The 23,054-nt window shown below is 40.3% G+C and overlaps 2 protein-coding genes across 12 annotated transcripts in view; one reads left to right on the top strand and one right to left on the bottom strand.

Annotated features, from left to right (window-relative positions):
• LOC111667150 (membrane-associated guanylate kinase, WW and PDZ domain-containing protein 1-like) overlaps positions 1 to 13,372 on the top strand; it is a 103,158-nt gene extending 89,786 nt beyond the window's left edge. For 9 of the 11 annotated variants that reach the window (XM_087178376.1, XM_023422748.2, XM_023422749.2 and 6 more), the window contains 8 exons: positions 461 to 656; positions 844 to 1,146; positions 4,120 to 4,323; positions 6,185 to 6,272; positions 6,386 to 6,446; positions 7,547 to 7,690; positions 8,358 to 8,496; positions 10,091 to 13,372. In XM_087178376.1, coding sequence (XP_087034502.1) covers positions 461 to 656; positions 844 to 1,146; positions 4,120 to 4,323; positions 6,185 to 6,272; positions 6,386 to 6,446; positions 7,547 to 7,690; positions 8,358 to 8,496; positions 10,091 to 11,184 — 2,229 coding nt within the window. In that variant the 3' untranslated portion in view covers positions 11,185 to 13,372. Of the gene's footprint in view, positions 1 to 460; positions 657 to 843; positions 1,147 to 4,119; positions 4,324 to 6,184; positions 6,273 to 6,385; positions 6,447 to 7,546; positions 7,691 to 8,357; positions 8,497 to 9,165; positions 9,258 to 10,090 lie in introns of all 11 variants that reach the window. The other 2 variants (XM_023422755.2, XM_023422750.2) reach the window with 2 other exon arrangements.
• Positions 13,373 to 15,441: 2,069 nt separating this feature from the next.
• On the bottom strand, positions 15,442 to 16,941 carry LOC111667181 (rhodopsin). Its single transcript, XM_023422803.2, has one exon. It carries the CDS (start codon positions 16,849 to 16,851, stop codon positions 15,787 to 15,789), a length of 1,065 nt encoding a protein of 354 aa, XP_023278571.1. The 5' UTR covers positions 16,852 to 16,941; the 3' UTR covers positions 15,442 to 15,786.
• Between the last annotated feature and the right edge of the window lie 6,113 nt (positions 16,942 to 23,054).

Here is a 23,054-nt window from a genome sequence, read left to right as displayed (position 1 = left end):
GCAAAAAGCCTTACCCACCAATCCTTCTGGTTGTGCGCCATATATTTGTCTTAAAAGGAGGGAGTAAGAGGGGGAGTGGAAGGCAGATATTGAGGAACAGAGGGAAATAAAATAGCAGCAGGCTTCAGGTCTACCCCACAGGAGTTGGCGCTTGTTGTTTGTGCCAAAGACAGTAGTTGGGTGCTTGTTTCTGTCAGAGCTGTGTGTACACTCCCACACAATGCCTAAAGCACACAAGCTTCTGCATGGCCCCAGTAGGCTGCACTGGCCCTCTCGGTTTCTCAGAATGTCAGCCACAAACACCATAAAGTAATGCAACAATAGTCTCTGAAACGCTGCTGTGTTTAACAGACTCATTTAAAATGAGAAGGAGATAAGTCACACTGAGCCATAATTAGCCATAATATCATAACTATAAAGCATAATACAATCACGCATTGTGTGTGCTCGCCTTTTCCAGATCTACATCGGGCACATAGTGAAGTACGGGGCAGCAGATGAGGACGGGCGCCTGCGGTCGGGCGATGAGCTCATCTGTGTGGACGGCACGGCGGTGGTGGGCAAGTCTCACCAGCTGGTGGTGCAGCTGATGCAGCAGGCTGCCAAACAGGGCCATGTCAACCTCACTGTCAGACGCAAGAGCCCCGGATACGGAGGTGATGACAGGTTTACACAAAACGTGTGCATGTGTGATCATACATGTGTCATGCTCGGTCACAGGCGTGTTACAGCAACAAAACGCACACTGCTTGCTTTTCCTGATATGAATACTTTCATGAAAAGTTGTAGAAATACATTGTGGTACTTGTCTAACCAGTCTGTTCTCTTCCTCCGCATCCTCAGTGTCAAAAGGAGAAGGTGACGTCCCTCCATCACCGGCCTCCTCCCACCACAGCAGCACCCAGGCACCTAGTCTGACAGAGGGCAAGCGGACCCCCCAGGGGAGCCAGAACTCGCTCAACACTGTCAGCTCTGGCAGCGGATCTACCAGTGGCATAGGCAGCGGCGGCGGAGGTGGCAGCGGGAGTGCGGTGGTGCCTGCCTCCCTGCAGCCGTACGACGTGGAGATCCAGCGCGGAGAGAACGAGGGCTTCGGTTTCGTCATCGTGTCGTCTGTTTCCAGGCCTGACGCTGGCACCACCTTTGGTAAGTGAGGCAGATGGAGCTGGAGCTAGCTGAGATTGACAGGATCTTTTATCCAGTGTGACATGAGAATTTGTTTTGTTTACTATGGGTTGACTCTGTTTGACTTGGGAGGATATCATGGTTCAATTTAGACTTTAATCTGACTCAACAGTTTGATTGTTTGGGCATTTGTAATCTGTATTGGTGCATGTTTCTATAGATCATTATTTTTCCCTGTGATTAATTTACTATCTGTAAGCAGCATGAACAAATAACTTAAAATATAAAACCATTTAACATAGGGATTTGTCAGGGTTCACCAAGTTTAATGTAAAACTTAAAAAGTTTTTAATACCACAGAGAATTCAATGCTTGCTTCAAAATCATACTGATGTAGGATGGAAAAAACAAGAATTATTTATCTTTATATCCCACACAAAGTAAAAATTATTAACTAATATAATTTTATGATAAAATTAGCATTCGTCCATAATGAGACAATGAGCTTCCTATAGCCACTGTAATACTCTCTCTACTTCTAATGGTGCTGACCGAAACTCCACTAAAAAGGATTGAGCAGCATCCACAATCCCATTTTAGTTTATAGCCATATAATGTCTTATGAAAGCCTGCAATCAGATACAGAAAGATTTTATAACCCCCATTTCTACCTAAGGCAGGTAAGAGAAAAGACTTTTGAAAATGAAATTTAAGAGTTTTTACTCTCTTGTAGTGCCTTTTTTTTTTATTTTTTTTTTTAAATCATGAAACTAAATTCAAAAGATTTTTCAAGACCTGCAGATACCCAAAGCAATTTAATCTCAAAAAACCTGAGAGCTGGCGCATTAAAACAGCACCAGTCTCCGACACATACTCCAGACTCAAGACACACGTCCAAAGAGTTCATAAATGCACCACTGAGAGAAATGACTGATGCCATCTCCTGGCAGAATTACAGTATTTTTACAGTTACTCCTCATTGAGTTTCCTCCACTTTATGAATAGCAGGCCAGTGGCGTTTGACAGGAGTTCACTTAGTGCCACAGACCGAGGTCAAAAACCCACTGCCATGAGCTTGGGGATAAAGAAATGTCTTCGCGTGCTGAACGCATCCCCTCGGGATCAGGCTGGCTACAGCTTTATCACAAACACCATCATCACAGATTCATGCCTCACAGCTGCCCCCACCAATTCATTCAGCATGTAATTGGAGTCTCCTCAGCACAGTCCATAGCTGTCTATACCGTTTACGCATTACTGCAAAAACAGCAGAATTGCATGAATTAAAGTTGCTCAGGCATTGATGAGTAATTGTAGATGTTGTCCTCGAACAAATTTGGTATTAACCTCCGAGTGATGAATCTCCAACAACAATGTCATTCCAAGGTCCCTTGTATAGTTAGCCATTATGATGATGTACTGTGGTGTGTCACAGGCAAAACACAAGCAGGATGAGACGCTGACTGCCCAGGGAAGATTTCATTGATCCCATGGGCTAATGGTGTTGCTCTGCAAAATGCAATGCAAGAAAATTAATGTATTATTTATAGTGACACCAGTGACAGTGCTAGTCAACAACCGTGTCTAAACGTCTTCTAGACTGTTGAGGTTCTTGTTTTTGCTGCTGCCGAACTGCGCTCCCCTGCTCTGCTCCGTCACTATTCCTCTCGGGAGGATGAGATGAATGGACTGTGAGCTTTCATATGCTGAAGCATCCTACACTCACTCTCCTTACGTATTCCTACCATGTGGGATATGAGCTGAAATCTGACAGAGGAATGTGTATTACCAAAAGAAATAAATAAATTAAGTACACGGCACAGATGATTCTTCCAGGAGTACTAAATGTTTTTTAGGTCTTGGAAAGGTAAAGCGTTTTCAGCTGATTCAATCTCCCATACACCACGGATACATAAACCATTTTGCTCCAGTCCAGCAGGGCCCATCCCCCGCTCATCCCATCCTACTATGACCTGGGGTTGGTGTTGTGTTTAGCAGATTAGGTATTAAATCCTGGGAACTTGCCACACCCTGTAATGTTCCATATCTCATTATTTAGCCGGAGTGACAGGATACAAGTGCGTTTTTCAATCAAGACAGAGGCAGAGTAGCTGCGAAGTAAGGTGATGTAATAAATATGGATGTTGCAAAAAGAACCGGATGGAAGGGGGAGCTCAAGGAGGAGCAGAGATGAAGGGTGTGAGATGGAGGGAAGGCGAGGAGAACTGGAGATCCTGAGGGTGCGTTCAGGGCTTCTGTGTAAACAAGATGTGCAGTATTGAACACTGTCACTCAGCTGCAGATTGTATGACTTGCAGTCGCACTCGCATTGACCACGATTAGCACCATATATAGGCTATAGGCCTCACGTATCACAACAATCAACAGAGTGCTCCTTTTTTACAAATCCTCACAGTTTTCTGAGCTGGCCAAGATCACACAGCTCAACTTCCTGAACGGTGCAAACTGCACCAAAGACTGTGTGCTCATTGATCCTAGGCAGGGAGGTATGTGTTAAGGGGGGTGGCAGTCATGATGCTATGACCAGTATATTGATAGGCTGTCAAGCATTAGTCACAGAAGGCTCTGACCAGTGGCATATGATTCACAGTCCATTGATTAGCACGTCAGACGAAGGGGGTAGAGAACATCTTCTGCATATTCCCAGAGAGCCCATGAATTTAGGTTTTGACATTACACTGTTTTTCCTCCTCCTTTCTGACGCATGTAGTATTTTTGCATGTGTGCTGACTGCAACATGTTAATGTAGGATGTGCACACAACTTATTGGTTTTCTCTGGGATATGGTGATTGTGGATAATTAATCTTTCTTCTCTTCTTTTTCTCCATGTTTCCTTTCTGTCCTTTCCTTCTTATTGAATATAAATCAATGTAACAATCAAAAAAATAATCTCGTCAATCAAATCACCACTACACCTCTACTTCTAAAACACTAAATATACACGCAAACAAACACATATGTTAATGCAAAAGCTGGAAATGCTTGTGTGGCCATGCCCCACAAAATAGGACGCATCATTGAGGGCAGCCCGGCGGACCGCTGCGGGAAGCTGAAAGTCGGGGACCGAATATTGGCTGTCAACGGCTGCTCCATCACCAACAAGTCACACTCGGACATTGTCAACCTGATCAAGGAAGCCGGGAACACAGTCTCGCTCAGGATCATCCCTGGTGATGGTAAGGCTTTTGGCTTCCAGCCTCACATGGCTGTTTCATAATGCAGCATGATGTGACTTATTCATGGATATGGTGGGAAGAAAAGGGCACTGCTGCTTTTCACAGGCAAGACCACTTTTCATCAGGGTGTGAACCTTGGTATCTCGGAGAGTGAGTCACCGAGTAGGAGTAAGGTGAAGTTGCCCCCAGAAACTACTGTGGTACTTCAATAAGTCTTCTCTCTCCTCTCTGTTTTTTTTTTTTTTGTTTATTTTCTTTGCTAGATAACTTGCCATTTGCAATATTTTGTCAGTTAGAAGGGATTATAAACACTGCTCACATTTAATCAAGTGCTTCCTGTTGGTGTTTATCTTTTCGGCTTAGTTCAGGGAAGGAAATAGAATTGCATAATATCTCAGCACAAGCGGGTTATTGCAGAAGATCTGAAATGCCTAAATAAAAACAAACCAGACTAAGAAATAGAGTTAAATACACTGCACATTGTTATATGTAGTTCAGTTGTATCTATGCATTTACTGTGTTATAATTAAATGAAAAAGATATGCTATTATGGCAATTATTTGGAGCCTGTCCCAGCTGATATTGGGCAAAAGGCAGGGAACACCATGGACATGTTGCCAATCCATTAATGTTGCCGCATTCAAATCAAATCACAACTAAATCATAATTTTAAAAATAAGTGAAGAGGTTCATTACATTTCAGTGTTGTCCAGCAGAGAACAGAATAGACCTGCCAATATTAAATGCAAAGCACTGTCATTGGTTTTCATGAGGAGGTGCAAGGGGGCTTTTTATTGTTTTTTTAAGACACATTGTCCAAAATGAAAAACAGTCAACTGTCCAATCACAGCTTTGGGGCATGACTCAAAGGTTTAGTGTCGCTGATGGCAGCATACATAAAAAGAAAATAATGTGTACTGCAACTAACCTTATTTGTACTGTGCATATTTGGGCATTTTAAATCTTCCACGGTTTTTGATCCAAAGCTCCACATTTTGGGAAAAATGTCAAATGCTGTAACAAGGGGGGTCTGTTACTAACTGAGCCACTGGTCAACCAATGAACACTGAGAAGAGCTATGCAGCACTATCTTCCATAGAAACAGAAATTTAAGCTAAATAAGTCTGGAGGTGAGAGAGGTGAGATCACAGTCACTCACACACACACTCACACACACACTCTCACACACACACACTCTAACACTAACTCAGAGGCTTGTGCTTCTGTATGCCAATGCAAGGTTTCCCAGTAGAAAACATGTCATGGCCTTATAAAATTGGAATGATGGCATTTATTAGTCCACCTTATTCTCATTTCAGATTTCACAAAAAGATGTGTGAGGTTGTAGAAGGCTGTTCACCTCAGAAACACTCGGTGCCGTGAAGAGGTCATATCTTTTCTAGTAACGAGGGGAAACTGGCAGAACTGTACTCCTGCCAGTGTCAGTGGAAGCTAATGTGTGCTGCAGTTTTCTTGCTGGTGATAATATGGAATTAAAGAAAGGCACGAAAAGACAGTTGTCTTTGTTTTTTTCCCTTCCTGGAATAGCAGATGAAACAATGATGCAAGTCATGAGTTGTTGTTGTTTTTTTTTTTTTCTTTACTGCAGTTGTTTTTTGTGCAGTGGGGCCAGTGTTGTCCATGAGCAAATGGCAAATGACAACATCACAGGCAGTTAGCATCAGGTTGAATAGAGTAGCCTGCGGGCGGTTCAGGGGAATCTTCTGGACAGTAACATTTTGTTCTCCAGAGTGTCTTTTGAAAACGGCTACAGGCAAATGCGTTTAACAAAAGCAGTCATTTCTAGTTTTGTGGTTTCTTTTATTTATTTATTTATTTTTTTTTCTCCGTTTCTTTCCAGAATCTTCCAATGCTTCTCTGCTGACCAATGCTGAGAAGATAGCTACCATCACCACCACACATACACCTCAACAAGCCACAGAGTTACGGTAGGTGATGATGCTTAATTTTTTTTTAATAAGCACAAATCCAACTCTCTTTTTAGAAAATATTCTTAAAACGCAGCGCTGTGTGTCTTCATATGAGTTTCTCTTTTTCAAAGGAATAACTCTAAGTCGAAAGGAGCGCCTCCTCCTCCACCCACACAAACTCAGACAACACAGGTAAGAAAAGACGTTTTCACTACACTCAGTCACTAATGATCGTTTTACATCAATACAAACGTTACCAACTATCAGTCACGTATCAATAACACAGACTATCACAATAAACAGCTGAACACTACTGATCATAAGTCTATGTAAAGCCTTTTTTTTTTTTTTTTAAATCTGAGTTGCCAAATAATGTCGCGCATGTTCAGGCAGCCTCTTCTGGCAGTCTTTCATAGTGACAGAAATAATTGTGTAAAGAATGTAAAAAGAGAACTAGATATAGAAGTTCAATTATGGCCAATCACAACGAGAAGAGGGTGTCAACGTCAAAATGTTGGTTCCGAAGAGTTACACAAGTTGTTGGACACAGCTATTCGACCGTCTGGGCAGCAAATCTGATGAAGCTTACTGACGAATTGAACATCCAATGTACATCACTGCAAATATCTGCATACATAACATATATGCAGGGATAGCTACACTAGTGCACTCTGACACAGTAGAGTTAGGAAAGTGTACGTTAAGTATGAAAGCATCATAGATTTAGACAAGCTCAGTTCCACTGCAATTAAGATAACCAGTGTTTACCAGAAGAGAAAAAAAGCATAAGTCAACAAATAGTAAATCCTTAAATTTCACAGATAGCAAGATTAGCATGGTTTTCCTTACTCCTTACTTGAATTGACCTCTTTTGTTGATCTTAAAGTAAAAGGTTCCACGGTATCAGTGAAATCTGACATTCAAATGTGAGTGAGAAGCTTAATTTTGAGTAAAGCTCTGGACCTGTGAGAACTAGAGAAAATGATTGTGGGGGAGACCATACTTCTCTTGGGAGGGAACTTTTGATGAGTATGGTAAGTTTTGGGTCCAGCCCTTGTGCTGCCCTTGCTTAGTGTTCTGTACCCTGCTCACAGGCTCACGCGGCATTAATTATTCATGCATTCCAAGGTATTGTACTGCCATTGACATTTTGTGAGTTTTTGTGGGACATGGCTTGATTAGTCCTGACGTGTGGACTCACCTTTTGACTCCCCTGTGCACCATGGATTAGTCACTCCTCCTCTCTGGTCTCTCTGTGACTTTCTCTTTATCGCTTCTTTTCTATCTCACAGGATGCCGAGTTCTACTCTGTGGACCTCGAGCGTGACAGTAAAGGTTTCGGCTTCAGCCTTAGAGGGGGACGGGAGTACAACATGGACCTGTATGTGTTGAGACTAGCGGAGGATGGGGCTGCTGTCAGAAATGGAAAGATGAGGGTATGAAACAATTAAAAACTGACTTTTTCCTCTAATAAATCTAAAGATCTTGACGGAAGGTCTATACTGCCCAGCAAAGCCAAAGCACAGAAACAACAAACAGTACTACTAAATTTCACCAAGAGCAGATTCTGATTTCCTGACATATTTTTTGGTGTTTCATGTCAAGTGTACAATTCAAAAGAAAACAGTATCTTAAATGTAGAGTTAATACAACAGACAACTAAAACAAACAAAAAGTCAACTGCACACAGCAAAAAGCAAGAGAGCCAGATCCGGTTAAACCTAAATGGTGAGATAGCCGCAGCTAGCCTTGGCTAAGGCTAAATTTGCATACAATTTCCCATTAGCTGCTTCCTTTAACTGAAATATATTCATTCCGATTGAACTAACATTTTGGTTATATTGAATTCAGTTTGATATACAACATAAATAAGGTAGTACCTCAATCCATCATGGCATTATATTGCTTTCAGGGTAATTATTAACAGATGGTAAATGGAAAGCTACAAAGTTTATCTAGTTATTCTAAAAATGTTAAAAGCTTTTTTTCTCTGCTTTAACTACTTTCAGCCTTTGTAGAGCATTATAGCTTTTCCTTTCTTTGCACACTATTGATGCGAAATCATTATTAGCTTGAGAGATAACCTAGCCTCTCTTCTTTTAGGTGGGAGATGAGATCCTGGAGATAAATGGTGAGAGCACAAAGAACATGAAGCATTCACGTGCCATTGAACTGATCAAAAATGGTGGTCGGAGGGCGCGGCTGGTCCTCAAACGGGGAGATGGATCTGTACCTGAATATGGTAGGTAAACATGTTGCAAATGTTTTTCTCCTCTTCCTGCAAATAAACTGCTAATGCCAGCATTGAAATCTTATTATTGATGCAGCTGTACACACTGCAGACTAGAATTAAGCTTCTTATCTGCTTAGTGCACCACCGGGACATATTTTCATTTTTTAACTGATTATCATGAATGTTATTACTGCAAATGATAAACATTTAACAGACACACTTTCTGATCCGTTAATTTAATTTAACTGCCTGTCAGGGTTTCAGCACTAGATTGAACTCTCAGATATTACTGATCAATAAAGGAACGGCTGCCACAAAAGCTCGTTCAGTGATTTTTACTCGATAGGTTCTATAGTTATATTCCCTCCCAAGAGCTGCATGCCTTGCTGAGAGATTATTCCACTCACAGTTTGAGTCATATTGTTGTATTGCTCAGCATTATTTTCTGGTTTATCCTGGGTTTAATTTTCTGACACTTTTCCGCCTCTCAGATGGGTTTTTTTGTTATTATATAAAGTGCAATGTTTTCTTGCCTTTCACAACAAACACCTTCTCTCTATTAAGATGCACTGTAAAACAGCCTCTTGTCTGTTTTATTTGTCTTCTCCTCTCTACTACTACTACTACTTCTTTCTCTCTGATTGTCTCTTGTTGCTGGGCTCTTCCTCCTCTCTCCAGCGATGATGGCTCCTCATCTCGCTGTTGGTACAATGAGGAATGACAAGATGGGAGAGCCCTGTTTCTACCTAATGGGCCAAAATCAGACCACGGTTTGTAGCCAAAAGTCTGTCCCAATCCACTCTCCCTGTCATCTTTGTCCTTTCGGTTCGATCCACCCTTCCTTCCAGCTCATCCCTACCTGCATCCCACTTGGTGTGTCTGCGCGTTGGGTGTGTTTACGTAGTGTACTTGCTTTATGTCTTGCCATGCCTGAATTGAACTTACTTGTTTAACTTTTGCGAATCCGTACACGAACAAATCCTCCCCCTTCCGCCAGCGTCAGAACACATATTTTTTATGGGACTAATATAATGCCACTGCTCGTCACATGCCGCTGCCATAGCAACCTGTCTCTAATTTGACAGACCTGCAGCCAAACAAACTCTTGTTTTTTTTTTTTTTTTTTGCTTTTGGTTTGTTCTTCCCAATGATGCACATTGAGTTGTTCACCATTTTGTTTTGAATGATTTCCTAGGTGCCTGCTGTGTCATTGATAACCCCTGCCCTACACTTGCCGATGTGTTGCACCTGCTGTTGTTGCTGACATCACCTTGTTATCACCTGCAGCCCTGTAGAGAAAATATATTGAAGTGATTTATCACTTCAATGCAATTTATGTGTATAGATGTTAAACAGAATCAATTTAGATGTGTTTCTGGGGATATATGCAGCATATGAAAGAGCACATGTATGCATGATTTCCATAAATCTCTGCATTGACCTGCTGTCACGTCAATGCAAGAGCTCACATGAACCAACAAGGAAGGTCATGTCTGCTGAACACAATAAATGTCACATCATTGATGTTAAAGTTTTCCTCAACCGCCGATTCTTGAGGTATTCTCTAGTCAACAAGCTTCTCCTCCTTTCTCTTCTCCTGCAGACGGCAGCAGTGACAGGCACCCTCCCACACCCGGGGCACAAAACACTCCGGAAGTGAGAACGCTGCCACCCAACAGCCGATATCACACCTCATTGGAGTCCAGTTATCCACCAGACCTTCACAAACCATCACGCCAGGAGGAGGCTGCGCGTGGCCGAGACAGGGACAGGGCTGGGTCAGATCAGATGGACTACCAAGGCCGGCAATTTAACCCCCACCATCATCACACTTGGAATAACAATCACAGTCAAAGTACCCCCAGACAGCAGTCTCCAGACAACAGTATCAGCAGTAGCAGTGGCAACAAGAAGAGCCGAGGCCGCAAAGTCAAGAAGTCAGAGTCGGAGAGCGGCATCTCTAAACTCCTAAAGACTCTGAGGAAAGACAGCTCGGGGAAGAAGGCTGCAGCTGCTGAGAAACTGAGGGGACGAGAGCTCTCAAGCAGCAGTTCTACTTTGGACGGGAGGTTTCGACCGCAGCGACGCGGCTCCCTTGACCGCTCACCAACCCGAAAGCGCGCCTCATCTCCTGATCGCCGGCGGGCCAAGTCGATGGACCGCAGGGCAGAGCGAGCACATCGGGACCATACACCTGAGAGGGAGTACGATGATGGAGGGTTCCTCGCAGTCACTCCTGAACGCAAGTTCTATGAGCGGAGGCTCCTCAAGGACTCACAGATGGCTGGGCGAGTCAGGGAGACCACAACCCCTGAGCGCACCAACAACAACGGGGATTCCTTGTCTCTTTCCAGGGGCCGTACTTATGATAGAGCCACGAAGAACGGAAACCTCCTGAGAGACTCTTCCTCAGAGAGGACGGAGGAGAGATATGGGATGAACGGGACACCGGAGAGACGATACCGAGTGGAGCGGGACTCTTCCCCTGACAGCACCTACAGCCGGGACGAGCTGAACTATGCAGCAGCACCCAGACTGAAGGAATATTACAGCATGATGAAGAACAACGCTGCACACAACAATGCTGCCTACAACAACACAGGCCATAACAATAACACAGTAGGTCGCAGCCCAAACCAGCTCCCTGAGCCCAAAAGAAGGCTGTACAAAGAAAGCCCCAAAGACCTCAGCATCTAGAGCAGAGCAGAGATCCCCCTCGCCACTCTCTCCTCTATCTGTGCAAACTACAGTATGTACCATACACTGGAATTGGACTTCTGAGGATACTAACTCTTGTGCTTTATTTGGTCAACTGGTGTATTGATTGATTTGATTGACTTAACTACTTGTGATCCCAGCCAGAGATTGATAAAACAGCAGGAGTACAATCCTTCTATCAGTTCATACTGGTTGTTTTGTCATTGTTATAGTTATTTTGAACATAACAGAGGTTGTTGTACTATAGTAAAGGTATTGTATGTGCCTGCATATGAAATCAGTGATATTGCTTTTTGTAGGCATTGCTGAATCTAAATATTTGTTCCCTCAGAGGTATGAAACATGCTTCCAGTTGTGGTAACTTCTAACTAACTACTAAGCTTGTTTTCAACTTGTTTTTAGATGTCTTTTCCATTCCTGAATCGCTTTACTGAACAAACTATAGCACAAGACACTGATGGTTCACAAGAACTGTGAAAATCACGTTGGACTTAAGGCAAAAAATCTAAATTTAAAATCTGATGGTAAAACTAGAGTGATGATTATATAAATAATATATGACTTTTTTGCTCACTATTTATTTTTTAATTTGGCACATATCTTGAGCAAGCTTCGTAAAACCTTTAAGGACCAAGGTAGAAGTGCACACTGTACCTGGGAAAGCATGCTGTACCCTTACTTGTGTTGCATCGATGAAATGTGTGGCAGCTCACCGCCCTTTGCCTAAATACACTCAACCCACCTCCGAAATTAAGAAAGGAATCAGACAACTGGTGTGAAAATTGGCAATGGGGTTATTAGTTTCTCCCTTTGAGTAGGATTATAAAATAACTTCGATACTCTGGCCCTTTGTTCCTTAGTGTGTACTGATGTAGCTGGGAAGGAACCTGACTCACTTTCATCTACAGGCAAAACTGATCCAGTAGACCCTCTGTTGTGGGAAAATGGGAGTTATCTAAATTTGTTGCTCATCTAAATTTCAATTACGTACTTTAGATGAGTCTGCATTATGCCACAACACCAGCTTAAAGTTGCCATAAAATATGATTTTTCAGATATGCCAAAAAAAGAAGTTAAAAAAAAAAAAGTTTAAAACAAACGTGTAAATTATCCCTGTGCAAGATGCATGTGTAAATTAAAGTGTAGTTTAACCACTTTATCTGATAGATCTGAGTGAGAGTAATCGATAAGGAACATGCGCTGTATTCCCACAGTAATTGTTAGCCCTGTCCTCATGATGATGATTTGCGCACCGACCACCTCCTGGGTCCTGACACAAAGAGCTGATGTGATTTGTTGTGTTGGTAACATATGGAGAGTCCTGGTACAGGAGACGACCAATCTGCCATGCTGAGCCATGCTGTCATGCCACTGGAGTCTGACTGCTGCTTTATAATGTGTTTTGTGTGTATTCTCTGTTTTATGTTTCATTAAAGAACTAAAAATATATTGGATAAACCACAACAAATGCATTGTTTGATCACTGTTGTCGCCATGGTACTGTATTTAACAAAAAAGAAGAAAAAAAAAAAGAAACACATTTAAGAAGTTAACCTGTTGGCCATCACCTGTAAAGAATTTTTCCAATGTAACTATTAGGAACCTGTCAAGGAATAAAATGTTGCCTTTTTCTTGTACAAAAGAGAAATTTATGAAAAACCTCAGCAGTGAGGAATGTGATATTGTGTTTATATCTCTGAAATGGACCTGATGATTTATGGGAAATATGTTGATTTACTCTGGATCAGGTATGTAAAGACATTTTAAAATGAAAGACTGTATTTGGTCAATCAGAAACTGTTTGATGGTTTGAATCTCTCTCGATGGTTAGCCTGCCTTTGTATTATAAAGCACTTGTATGCAGTCTGTGTTCTTCAAGCATTATGTCTTGCAATGTGCTCCGGACATAATGCTGTCTCTGTGTTGATAAAAGCAGTACATGTATATGGGCCAATCTTTTTTATAAAACTATGCATATATAAATACTACATTGTTCATAGCTTTATTTGACCCATGAAGCTATACATAACATTAGTCTAAGTACAAGTAGATGTGGACTTATCCAGCTTCTTTCCTTGAGATGGATTACAATGTATATGTAGCTATCAAAAGAAGTCTGTGAATGCTATTTTTATTATCAAATAAAGTTTTCCATACAAATTCAAAAGGATTTCATATTTCTGCACAGCGGTTTTTCAGTAATGTCTCAAGAGAGGCTTTTGACTGTTCACTCTTTTTTATGAAATCACTCTGGTGTGTCAGTCATGGTCACGCTACGTTTTAATATGCAGCTTTAGAGACTTTTACTAAATTTAAAAGTAACATGAGAAGTCAGCAGTATGGGCTGTCAGCTGTACTGCCTTCCTTGTCTACTTTGAAAAGGTATTTCATCTTATTTGTACAACACAAAGATATAGTAGTACAAGCACTACTGCCTCCCTTCATCATTATCCTCAGTGAAACGACAGAAGCAAGCACAATTCATGTTTTTTTTAAATTAAAAGTGCTACAATAACAGTAATAACACCACTGATGACTGACTCTTTGTCACCTCTAATGGTACAATATACTTACAAAATAAGTACAAAATACTTTGAAAGGGTTTATTTTGTGTTCTATTGTACTCCTCTAAACTTCTTATCACTGGTATCTATTTACTTTTTTCTGTATGAAGAAAAACTTTTAGATTGCCATCTATCAAATACCTTAATCAAAATCCTTGAGTATAATTCTGCAACGATTTTGGTTCTAAATCAAAGCAGCGAGTGATTGATTTTTTTTTTTTTTTCTTAAGCTCTAAGCTAGAGCTGGAGTTCAGACTGCTTGGTGCTCAGACTGCTCCACTAGTATAATGGTTGCCATAGCTATGCACGAAGGTCATTATGTGAGACATGTGGAGGTATTTGTTTTTCCTCAGTCTGGCATAAAGCACAACTGAGAACTGAGGAGGCGGACTCACGTCATCACTTTCTATCTCTTGTCATACCGGTTCAATTCATCCAGAGTCCAGCCTTTGAGAATTTAACATTCTGTCCATCCATCAATTAGCTATACCGCTTATCCTTTTGAGGGTCACGGGTGGGGGAGGCAGGGTACACCCTGGACAGGTCGGTAGTCTATCAGAGGGCTGACATATACAGACAGACAAACAACCATATCTGCTCACATTCACACCTACAGGCAATTTAAAGTCACCAGTTAACTGAAACTGCATGTCTATGGGATGTGGGAGGCAACCAGAGTACCCAAGGGGGAACCCACGCAGGGACCAGGATAACATGTAAACTCTGCACAGAAAGGCCAGCCAGCAGCCTTCCTCTTGCTGCGAGGTGACAGTGCTTACCACTGCACCACCATGCTGCCCTCTTAGCATTCTACTAAAACAATAATGTTATAAACCTGATTAGACCTCAAACGGGTATATTTTCATTGATGAACTCCCTCATCGATAACTGTAGTATCTTTCCCCTCTTAGTAATGTAGAAGTCATTAAAGAGTATTGGTGTATTATAAAAGAAAACATTTGATCAACATCGCTTGTTTCTAGGTTATGAACAGCTGAAAAGAGAACTAAGATTTTTAATCTGTTGATAAATGTTATTCAGTTATTAATTCTCCCAATAATTCTTTCAATGAAGTCCTTGGGTAATACTTCAAGTTGCCCTATTAAGCATTTATAAGTATAATGATTCTTCTATGGGACTATATGGTTTGTGTGTGATATGATAGAAGTAATGGCAGCTGAGGACTAATTGTTTCCATTACATAACCTTTAGATCAAGGTGTCTCTCAGTAATACAGATTTGTTTTATCCAATAAGTCTTTGTCTGTGTTGACCTTTAATTAATGTGATTAATATTCGTCATAAGATAAAGAGTGTTGTGTCATGTGTATATTTGTCCCTGATTAATAAAGTCATAATCTCATTGCTAGGCCAAACTCTAAGTCCAAGGTGACCTCTGACTGAAATGAGATTACAGTAGCGATGTAGATACTGCTATGAAAGAAACTCGGACATTGTTCAACATAAGTTTTTTGTGCCGTTTTAAGTCTCTGTACCATCAAGTTCTGCAGTAGAAGAGCAGTAGTCACTACAGTAATATCTCAAAAGTAGAAAGTGACTCGAGACATAAATGCATTCTGAATAGGTCATTCACATTTATTCATTTGATTAAATAAACTACAGTCATATGAACTTTGCCCCCCAAATTGTAAGTAAAACATAAACAGGATGAGTCATTTGCAAAGTGCGTTTTATTTTACGTTGCCTTGATTACATGCCTCTACATTCAAAAATAAGCCAATATCATATAGGATCCAACTGTAAAAGATAAAATTTTTCCCCTTTTCTCTCAGGAAAAAAAAGAATCTCAAGATTGTTAAGTTGGATATTCTGTACATACAGGAACAACTCTGTAATGGGCTGACCTTTCCTGCAACTGTCTTTAGGTTGAATCAACTCATTTGTAAAAATACAAAAAGGAAGTAATTTCTGTAGACATTAGCCTTCAGTCGTTTCCCGGGGGGAGCAGAAGTCTTCTTCTTGGATAGTGGATCATGGAGCCTTTGTTGACGGCCCTTTTATGCAGGAGACACAGAGCTGGAGGAGACAGAGGAGGCCTCAGTTTTGGAGGCAGTACTGGATGCTCCCTCCTCCTCCTCAAAGGGATTCTTCCCGCAGCACAAGGTGGTGATCATGCAGTGGCGGAACTGCTTGTTCATGCAGATGTAGATCATTGGATTGTAGATGGAGGAACTCTTGGCAAAGAAGGCGGGGATGGTCATGAAGACTGGTCCGAATTCAGAGCCCTGATGTGTGAAGATAAACCAGGCCACACCTGCATAGGGGCACCAACATACCAGGAAGGCGATGACCATGATTACGACCATGCGGGTGACTTCCCTCTCAGCCCTCTGGGTGGTCTCAGACTCCTGCTGGGCAGCAGCAGCCTCCTTGACAGCACAGAGCAGACGGCCATAGCAGAAGAACACGATAGTCAGTGGAACGCAGAAGTGGCAGCAGAACATGTAGATGACGAAGGACTCATTGTTGAAACCTTCTGCACGTGTGTAGTAGTCAACTCCACATGAGCACTGCATGCCTTCGGGGATGTAACGAGACCAGCCAACAAGAGGGGGAACGGCGCAAGCACTGGCCATGAACCAGGTTAAGCTCAATCCCATGATAGCATGATTCTCTCCAAAGCGGAAGTTGGCAATGGGCTTGCAGACGACCACCCACCTTTCAATAGCCAGAACAACCAGTGACCAGAGGGCAATCTCACCGCCGAGGGTAGCAAAGAATCCTTCCAGATTGCAGCCAAGACGCCCAAGAACGAAGTAGCCGTGCATAGAGGTGTACATCGTTGTGGTGAATCCTCCAAACACCATGAAGAGGTTAGCCACCGCAAGGTTCAGCAGGATGTAGTTTAGAGGGGTTCGCAGCTTCTTGTGTTCGATGGTAACGTAGAGAGTGAGGAAGTTGATGGGGAAGCCGAGAAGGATGAGCAGGAACATGTAGGCACCCAGGGCAGCATAAGCTGCTGGGTTGACAAGGTAGTACTGAGGGTATTCATAAGGACTCCGGACAATGCCGGTGGTGTTAACCATAGGGACGTAGAAATATGGTCCCTCTGTGCCGTTCATGGTTGCGGCTTGCGGTTGCGATCAGCCCTTCGGTGGTGTGTCTTCTGGCTGCTCAGGAGAGTGATGGAGAGGGACCCTGCTACAAATGGACCCAGGTGGCCACAGCTCTGGCTTTTAAAAGGCACACCTTGGATTATCACTTTCCAAATCCGTCAGCACAAAGTGATTTAGGCCACAGTTAATATCTAATCCAGCCACCACTGCAAACATAACTGACCACTCATCAAGATATTAAGGTTACACCTGCTTACCTGCTCTATCATCAAGCTATCCAATGACTGCTTATTTTTAAAACTTGATAACAACATGGTACCTCATTAAAAAAATAATAATTAAAAAAAAAAAAAAAATCAGCTTTTTGTGCATCCTGGATTTGAAAGTTACCATTGGAGGGCAACTGTTTTTGTGAACAGTTCAGATGTTTCCCCATATTTTTGCAAGTTTCCTCTAGGCGTTCCCAACTTGAACATGCAAATTTAAGAGGACTGTCACCACTTATTTGTTCATAAATGTACATATAGTGCCAATGTGTTTTAACTGAGTGATGTACAGTGTCTCTACTGACTCCAAAGCCCACAACCCTGAATAGACGAAAGCAGGCAAGGATAATTACTATTCATTCTTTTCTTCTCTTTAATTCTTATACAGTTAATCTAACATTGAATGCCATGCAGTATAACTTTTTTTTTTTAAACATGAATTCATTTCAAAGTTATGTGGTTTTACAGATTTTGTAAAATATCTGCAAAAGAAGTGGGTATTTATATATAGCACTATAGTGCGTAACGAAAAAGGAATAGTACAGGACTATCCTAGCCAGAATAGTAGCAGAGGATAACAGGCTTTGATAATTTACTAAAATATATCCTAGTCTCATTAATGTGTGCTAAGTGGCTTGTTTTCTGTGCTATATTGAATGTAGAGCAAAGGCACTGGTGTTGCTGAGTGGCTGACCATCTTAGCTGTTGGTAAAGAGCTCAGCACTTTCCTAATGGGTGTTGTATTAAAGAGATTTGGGGCTTATGGACATGTTACTCTCACTGGCCTGTAATGGATCTAATGTTGCAGAGGGTCATTCTTGCTCAGGAGGATGTTGCTGTCCTCAGACGTGCTTTTCTTCCCTGTTTTTTTTTTTTCTTTCTTTTTTTCAGATTAATGAAGGAGTGGCACATCAGAATCATGAATCTGTATGAACTGAAAAAAACTTGAATGAGTTACAGTATTTGTATGGGCCTCTTTGAGAGCCCATCATGGTGTCAGTAAGGGCACTTACTGACACCATAATAATAATGTATCAAATTAAGAACATGCAGCGAGTTTGAGCTCATTGTTTAGCGGTCCGATCTGCAACTTTACTGTTTTGGTTCACCGCTCTCATATCATCATTTTCATCCCAGGAGGAACCTGCTTTCAGCGAAAAAGTTTTAATAACCAACTGTACACTACCTGCTGAGTCATCAAGCATCAATATATCAATTTAAAAGGTGATGTCAATGTTGTTTTCTCAACTTGTTCCCATTGCCTCCAAGTGCCCTAAAACACCACTACTGCAGGTTTAAAAGCTTTAAATGTAAATTTGCTCTATTAATAGAGAAGATCTGGCCTGTGTCCAAAATCACTCACTATATAACAGACACTCAATAGCTGACTCAATAGTGAGCAGTAAATTAAGATTTGGATACTTATTAATCATCATCACTTTACATCATCATTGTCAGCTGTTGATTCACAGTCATTTTTAATTGCACAATGCATTGCATTGGATTGTTAGCAGAAAGTAGTGCACATGCCATGGAAGCTACTTTTTTTCCCATTGTGGGATTTTTGAGGGCACAATAATGGATACATTTACACACTCCAAAAAATTGGTGCACTATGCAGTAGGCCTGAGTGATTTCACACAGCCCTTGACATTCATTGGACAGGACAGCAAGGATTTGACAGACTGTTCTGAAATGTTCCCTCCACATTGGCAGTGGTAGCAGTTATTAAACAGTCATGTGTTTGCTGTTTTATATTACTTAAAATGTGAGTTTTAGTGTAAGAGCAATGTTCTACCTTTATGTGATGTTCTGTGTTGTGTTCTGTCCAGGAACAAAGAAACGTACAAATATCTCACTATGCACATCTTTACTCGGATGTGTGAAGTTAGGCTTTTATGTTGTATCCAAATCTATTTAAAGCTTAATGTTTTTACAATATACAGTACTTGAGTGCCTGACACTAAATAGAGAAGTAATGTGCATCTATTCTAATATGTGATCAATTGTTTCTGTTGAAAAAAAAACCAATAGCAAACATTATGTGGTTCCTGCTTCTCATACATGAGGATTTGCTTAATTTTGTCATATCATTATTGAAAACCGAGTATCATCAGGTATTTGACCTTTGCTGAAACCCAAAAGATATTTAAAGATGTTATCATGGTCACATCATGGGGAAATGATGGTGATGGGCATGTTTTCACTATTGTTTGGCATTTGATAGACTGAACAATTACTTTGGAAAAATATACATGATTATTTTCACTATTGATTCATAAGCTGATTATTTTCTTGGTTAATCAATTAATTATATGGTCTATAAAATAGACAGTTAAAAGCATCCAGTATAATTTCCTAGAGCCCAAAGTAGCATCTTCAAATAGTTTTTTTTTTTATCTAACCAACAATCCAAAACCACTTTATCCAGTTTACTGTAATGTCAGACAAGAAAAAGCACCAAATTATCAATTGCCAAAACAGTTATATGTAAATGTTCTTGATCAATTCATTGACTAATTGTTTTAACTCTGATCTCGTAAGCCACATTATACCCATGGGTGTAGACATATGAGGAACACTAAAAGCACTCCTGTCTTTTTTTTTTTTTCTTTTTCTTAATTTCTTTAAAATCTTATACATTGGAATCAGTGTAAAACAAAACTAAAAAAGAAGAATAAGAAAAGAGAAGAATAGAAAATATGAAAGACCTACACTGATAGGACACGTGCTATCAACTTCCTCATTCACCCCAAACTGAGACTGTCTTTGGGACAAAACACATCCGTCCATCTATCCATCCTCTACAGCTGATTATCCTGCTCAGGGTTGCGGGGCATGTGGATAAATACATAATTTCTTCACTTTAATAATAAAACTGCACAAAATAAAAATAAATGATTAATAAAAAATATTATTATAAAAAGGACATCAAGTAACATTAAATGAACAGTCTGGTATTTCCTCTCTAGTGTGGGGTTAGGTAAGGTCTGTTCCTGGTCCTCTGGTAACTTCTGAAAGTAAAAGGATTTATTTTTCTTTGCTTTCTGAGTAAACTGTGCTCTCTGGTGGAGAGTAAATGACACTGACTATGTGACCAATACAACAATTTATAGAAGTAGAAGAGCCAGTATCATGTTGTCAGAGCTTATATTTATACATTTATTTTATCAGTGAGCCTGTTGTTTCCAAAAACTGCATCTACATAAATCATAGGTATGTTTCGGGTACTGTGAATGACATATAGCAGAAGAAGAGAAAGGTGATAAGTACAAGACATTCACTTAAAGCGTGTTGTGAATATTATTGTGTGCAATAGTCTAAACTGAGGGCGGATGTTAACTGAAATTTATTGTGACAATTTTCTAAATGCCTATAGATAATACCACCTATAAGCTTTTATACATACCAGCTTTGTTTGTCAGCTGAACATAATCCCCTAAACTGACAGAAATTCATCTTGAAAACTCTTGAATCTAGGGACTCAAGCCTCAAGTCTGACATAGAGCTTTAAAGATTAGCGTTGGTAGATCAAGGGGAAAAAAAAGAAAAAAAGAAAGAAAAAAATCATAAAAGTGATTAATCATTTCAGTTATTTTTCAAGCAAAAGTATTAAACATTTGCTGGTTTCAACTACACAAATGGGAAGATTTGCAGCTTTTTACTTTGACATTTGACATACAGTGGGTTCCAAACGTCTGAAACCACTTTCCGAAAGGGAAAATGGGAAATAGGAAAGTGGTCTCAGACTTTTGAACCCCACTGTATATGACAATAAAAGAAATATTTTTGGACTGTTGGTAAAACAAAACAATATGCAGATGCTACTTCAGGGTTTGTGATGCAGTGCTTGGTGTTCACCACTTTTTAATGTTTCATTGACTTAAAATGATAAAATAATTGGCACAATACTGGATAATAAAAATAATATTTATAGCCCTAGAATAACAACGTAAGTGTGAAAGTCTAAAACGGTAGAAAAAAAACCCAAAACAAAACTGAGGTTACCATTGGGCCACATAGAGGTCTGTGATGACAAACTAATATTTAATAGCCTAAGTCCGGTAATAAGTGTATAAATAAAATTATACTGTGCATAGACATATCGGCCTCATACTAAAGTACCCCACTTTGGTGTGATGTAGAACTTAACTTAAACTGAAACCATCAAGTTGCAAAATATGAGTTAAAGACAAAACAGTCTAGAGCCAGTGGGAGAGACATGAGAGCTACAATCTGCACCTGTTATTCATCCACATGCTCTAAAGGATTAACAGATCCAGGAGGAGATCAGGACAGGCCTGTTGCTGAGCTGCAAATCTCTCTACTGGCAGATCTGTAGGTGTTTTGCTGCCCTCCTTAGGAAGCCAAAGTAAGTACACTTTAAGTGAGAGCACAAATCCATGGGTCAGTGTTGATTGAGTGTCTTTCACCAGGTTTCAGATCAATCTGAAACACCCAGATTATATCAGCTTCCTCTTCAACAACATCATTTTCTTTTTTTTCTTTTTTTTTAAACTTGTGAAAGACCTTCAGAGTAAACTAATTTTGTGAACTTTTCCCCGTTCAACAAAACAAGGTCCCAGTTTAAGTCTTGATGCATTTTGAAGTTTACCTTTAGTCCTTCTCACAACACAGGAATAAACAGAGATGGAAAGTAGTATTTCCTCGAATACTGTACTACAACATCATTTTGAGGTACTTGTGCTATATACTTGAGTATTTCTATTATCTGCTTCTATACTCCTTGAAAAACCAGAAGTAAATATTGCACTTTTCACTCAACTCCATTTATCTAGCAGCTCTCGTTCCAGTTACTTTTCACATTGAGATTTTGTGTTGATGATAAGTTCTTGGAATACAATAAATCTCTCAAGATTAACGCAGTGGTTACCAAAACAAAAAGTAGAGAAAAGTCTAAAAGTTTAAAAACAAATTTGTCCAGATGAACTGTTTTTTTTTTCTTTAGAATGAGTACTTTTACTTTCAATACTTTAAGTACACTTGGCTGATAGTACCTCTGTACTTATTATGTTTACATGGCTTACCTAAGGATCTGAAAGCTCCTCCACAACTGGAAATAAATTTTTCTTCTCACTTATGTTCTTGTTTTAATATACATGTCTGTTCCTACATTAAACAGGAAAACAAAGTGATTTTTGTGTTGTAATAAACTTTTTTCAAGTAAATGAAATGAACCAGCTAGATGAACTTTTAGTGACATTACGCTGTTTCATGTAGCTCAGGAAAAAGTTTTATCCCAGTCACTTGTAACATTGATTGTGTATAAACCGGTTTTGTTTGCTTAACTGGTTGATTCCCACTGAACTCCCTCCATAAGATAATACCAACTAAAAATGTATAATATTGTGGTGTCAAAAAAGTATCCACCTTAAGTTTATAGATACCTCAGACAAGGACTTCACTAATAAATAATACACCAAGATTCAGCCTTATTCTTATGAATAATGTATGACTTTCTCTCCGGAGAAAAACACAGAAGCACAGGAGATGCACCATTACTGCCTTGAGGTGGACATGGTCTGGAGGAAGCACTGTTCGAAATTTTATCAACAGCACATGAAAATAGCCACGGCCTCCGATCTTATATAACAAATGACCACTGTATTGTTACAGTTAGTGTCAGTGAATTTTCTGAACATTTGGATGTTAAAACTCTTGGTCCTCTGTGTCAGGAGAGCAAGAAAGTGTTAAAGCCTAGACTCTTCTACTGTCAGATCTGTGGTTGTCAATCCTGGATACATTTAAACAAAGTAATGAGTCTCAATTGTTTGTACAAATAAAACTTTGACTATGTTCAAACAGCCACAGCCTCACTGCCTGATTTTTTTTTTTGCATATGATGATGACTGTGGTTTTTGGAGGACAAATGTGTGGGCAGCGTGTGATGCTCTCTCACTCCCACAGGAACTCTCTTGCTGA

The sequence above is a fragment of the Seriola lalandi genome, unplaced genomic scaffold, assembly GCF_002814215.2.
Source record: "Seriola lalandi dorsalis isolate HSWRI2012SDOR001 ecotype SW California unplaced genomic scaffold, Sedor1 jcf7180002054685, whole genome shotgun sequence".
Classification (NCBI taxonomy): Eukaryota; Metazoa; Chordata; class Actinopteri; order Carangiformes; family Carangidae; genus Seriola; species Seriola lalandi.
This window is presented reverse-complemented; position numbering and strand designations above follow the sequence as displayed.

Coding starts and splice junctions, on each gene's coding strand:
- LOC111667181 (XM_023422803.2), bottom strand. CDS start 16,851: ATGAACGGCACAGAGGGACCATATTTCTACGTCCCTATGGTTAACACC.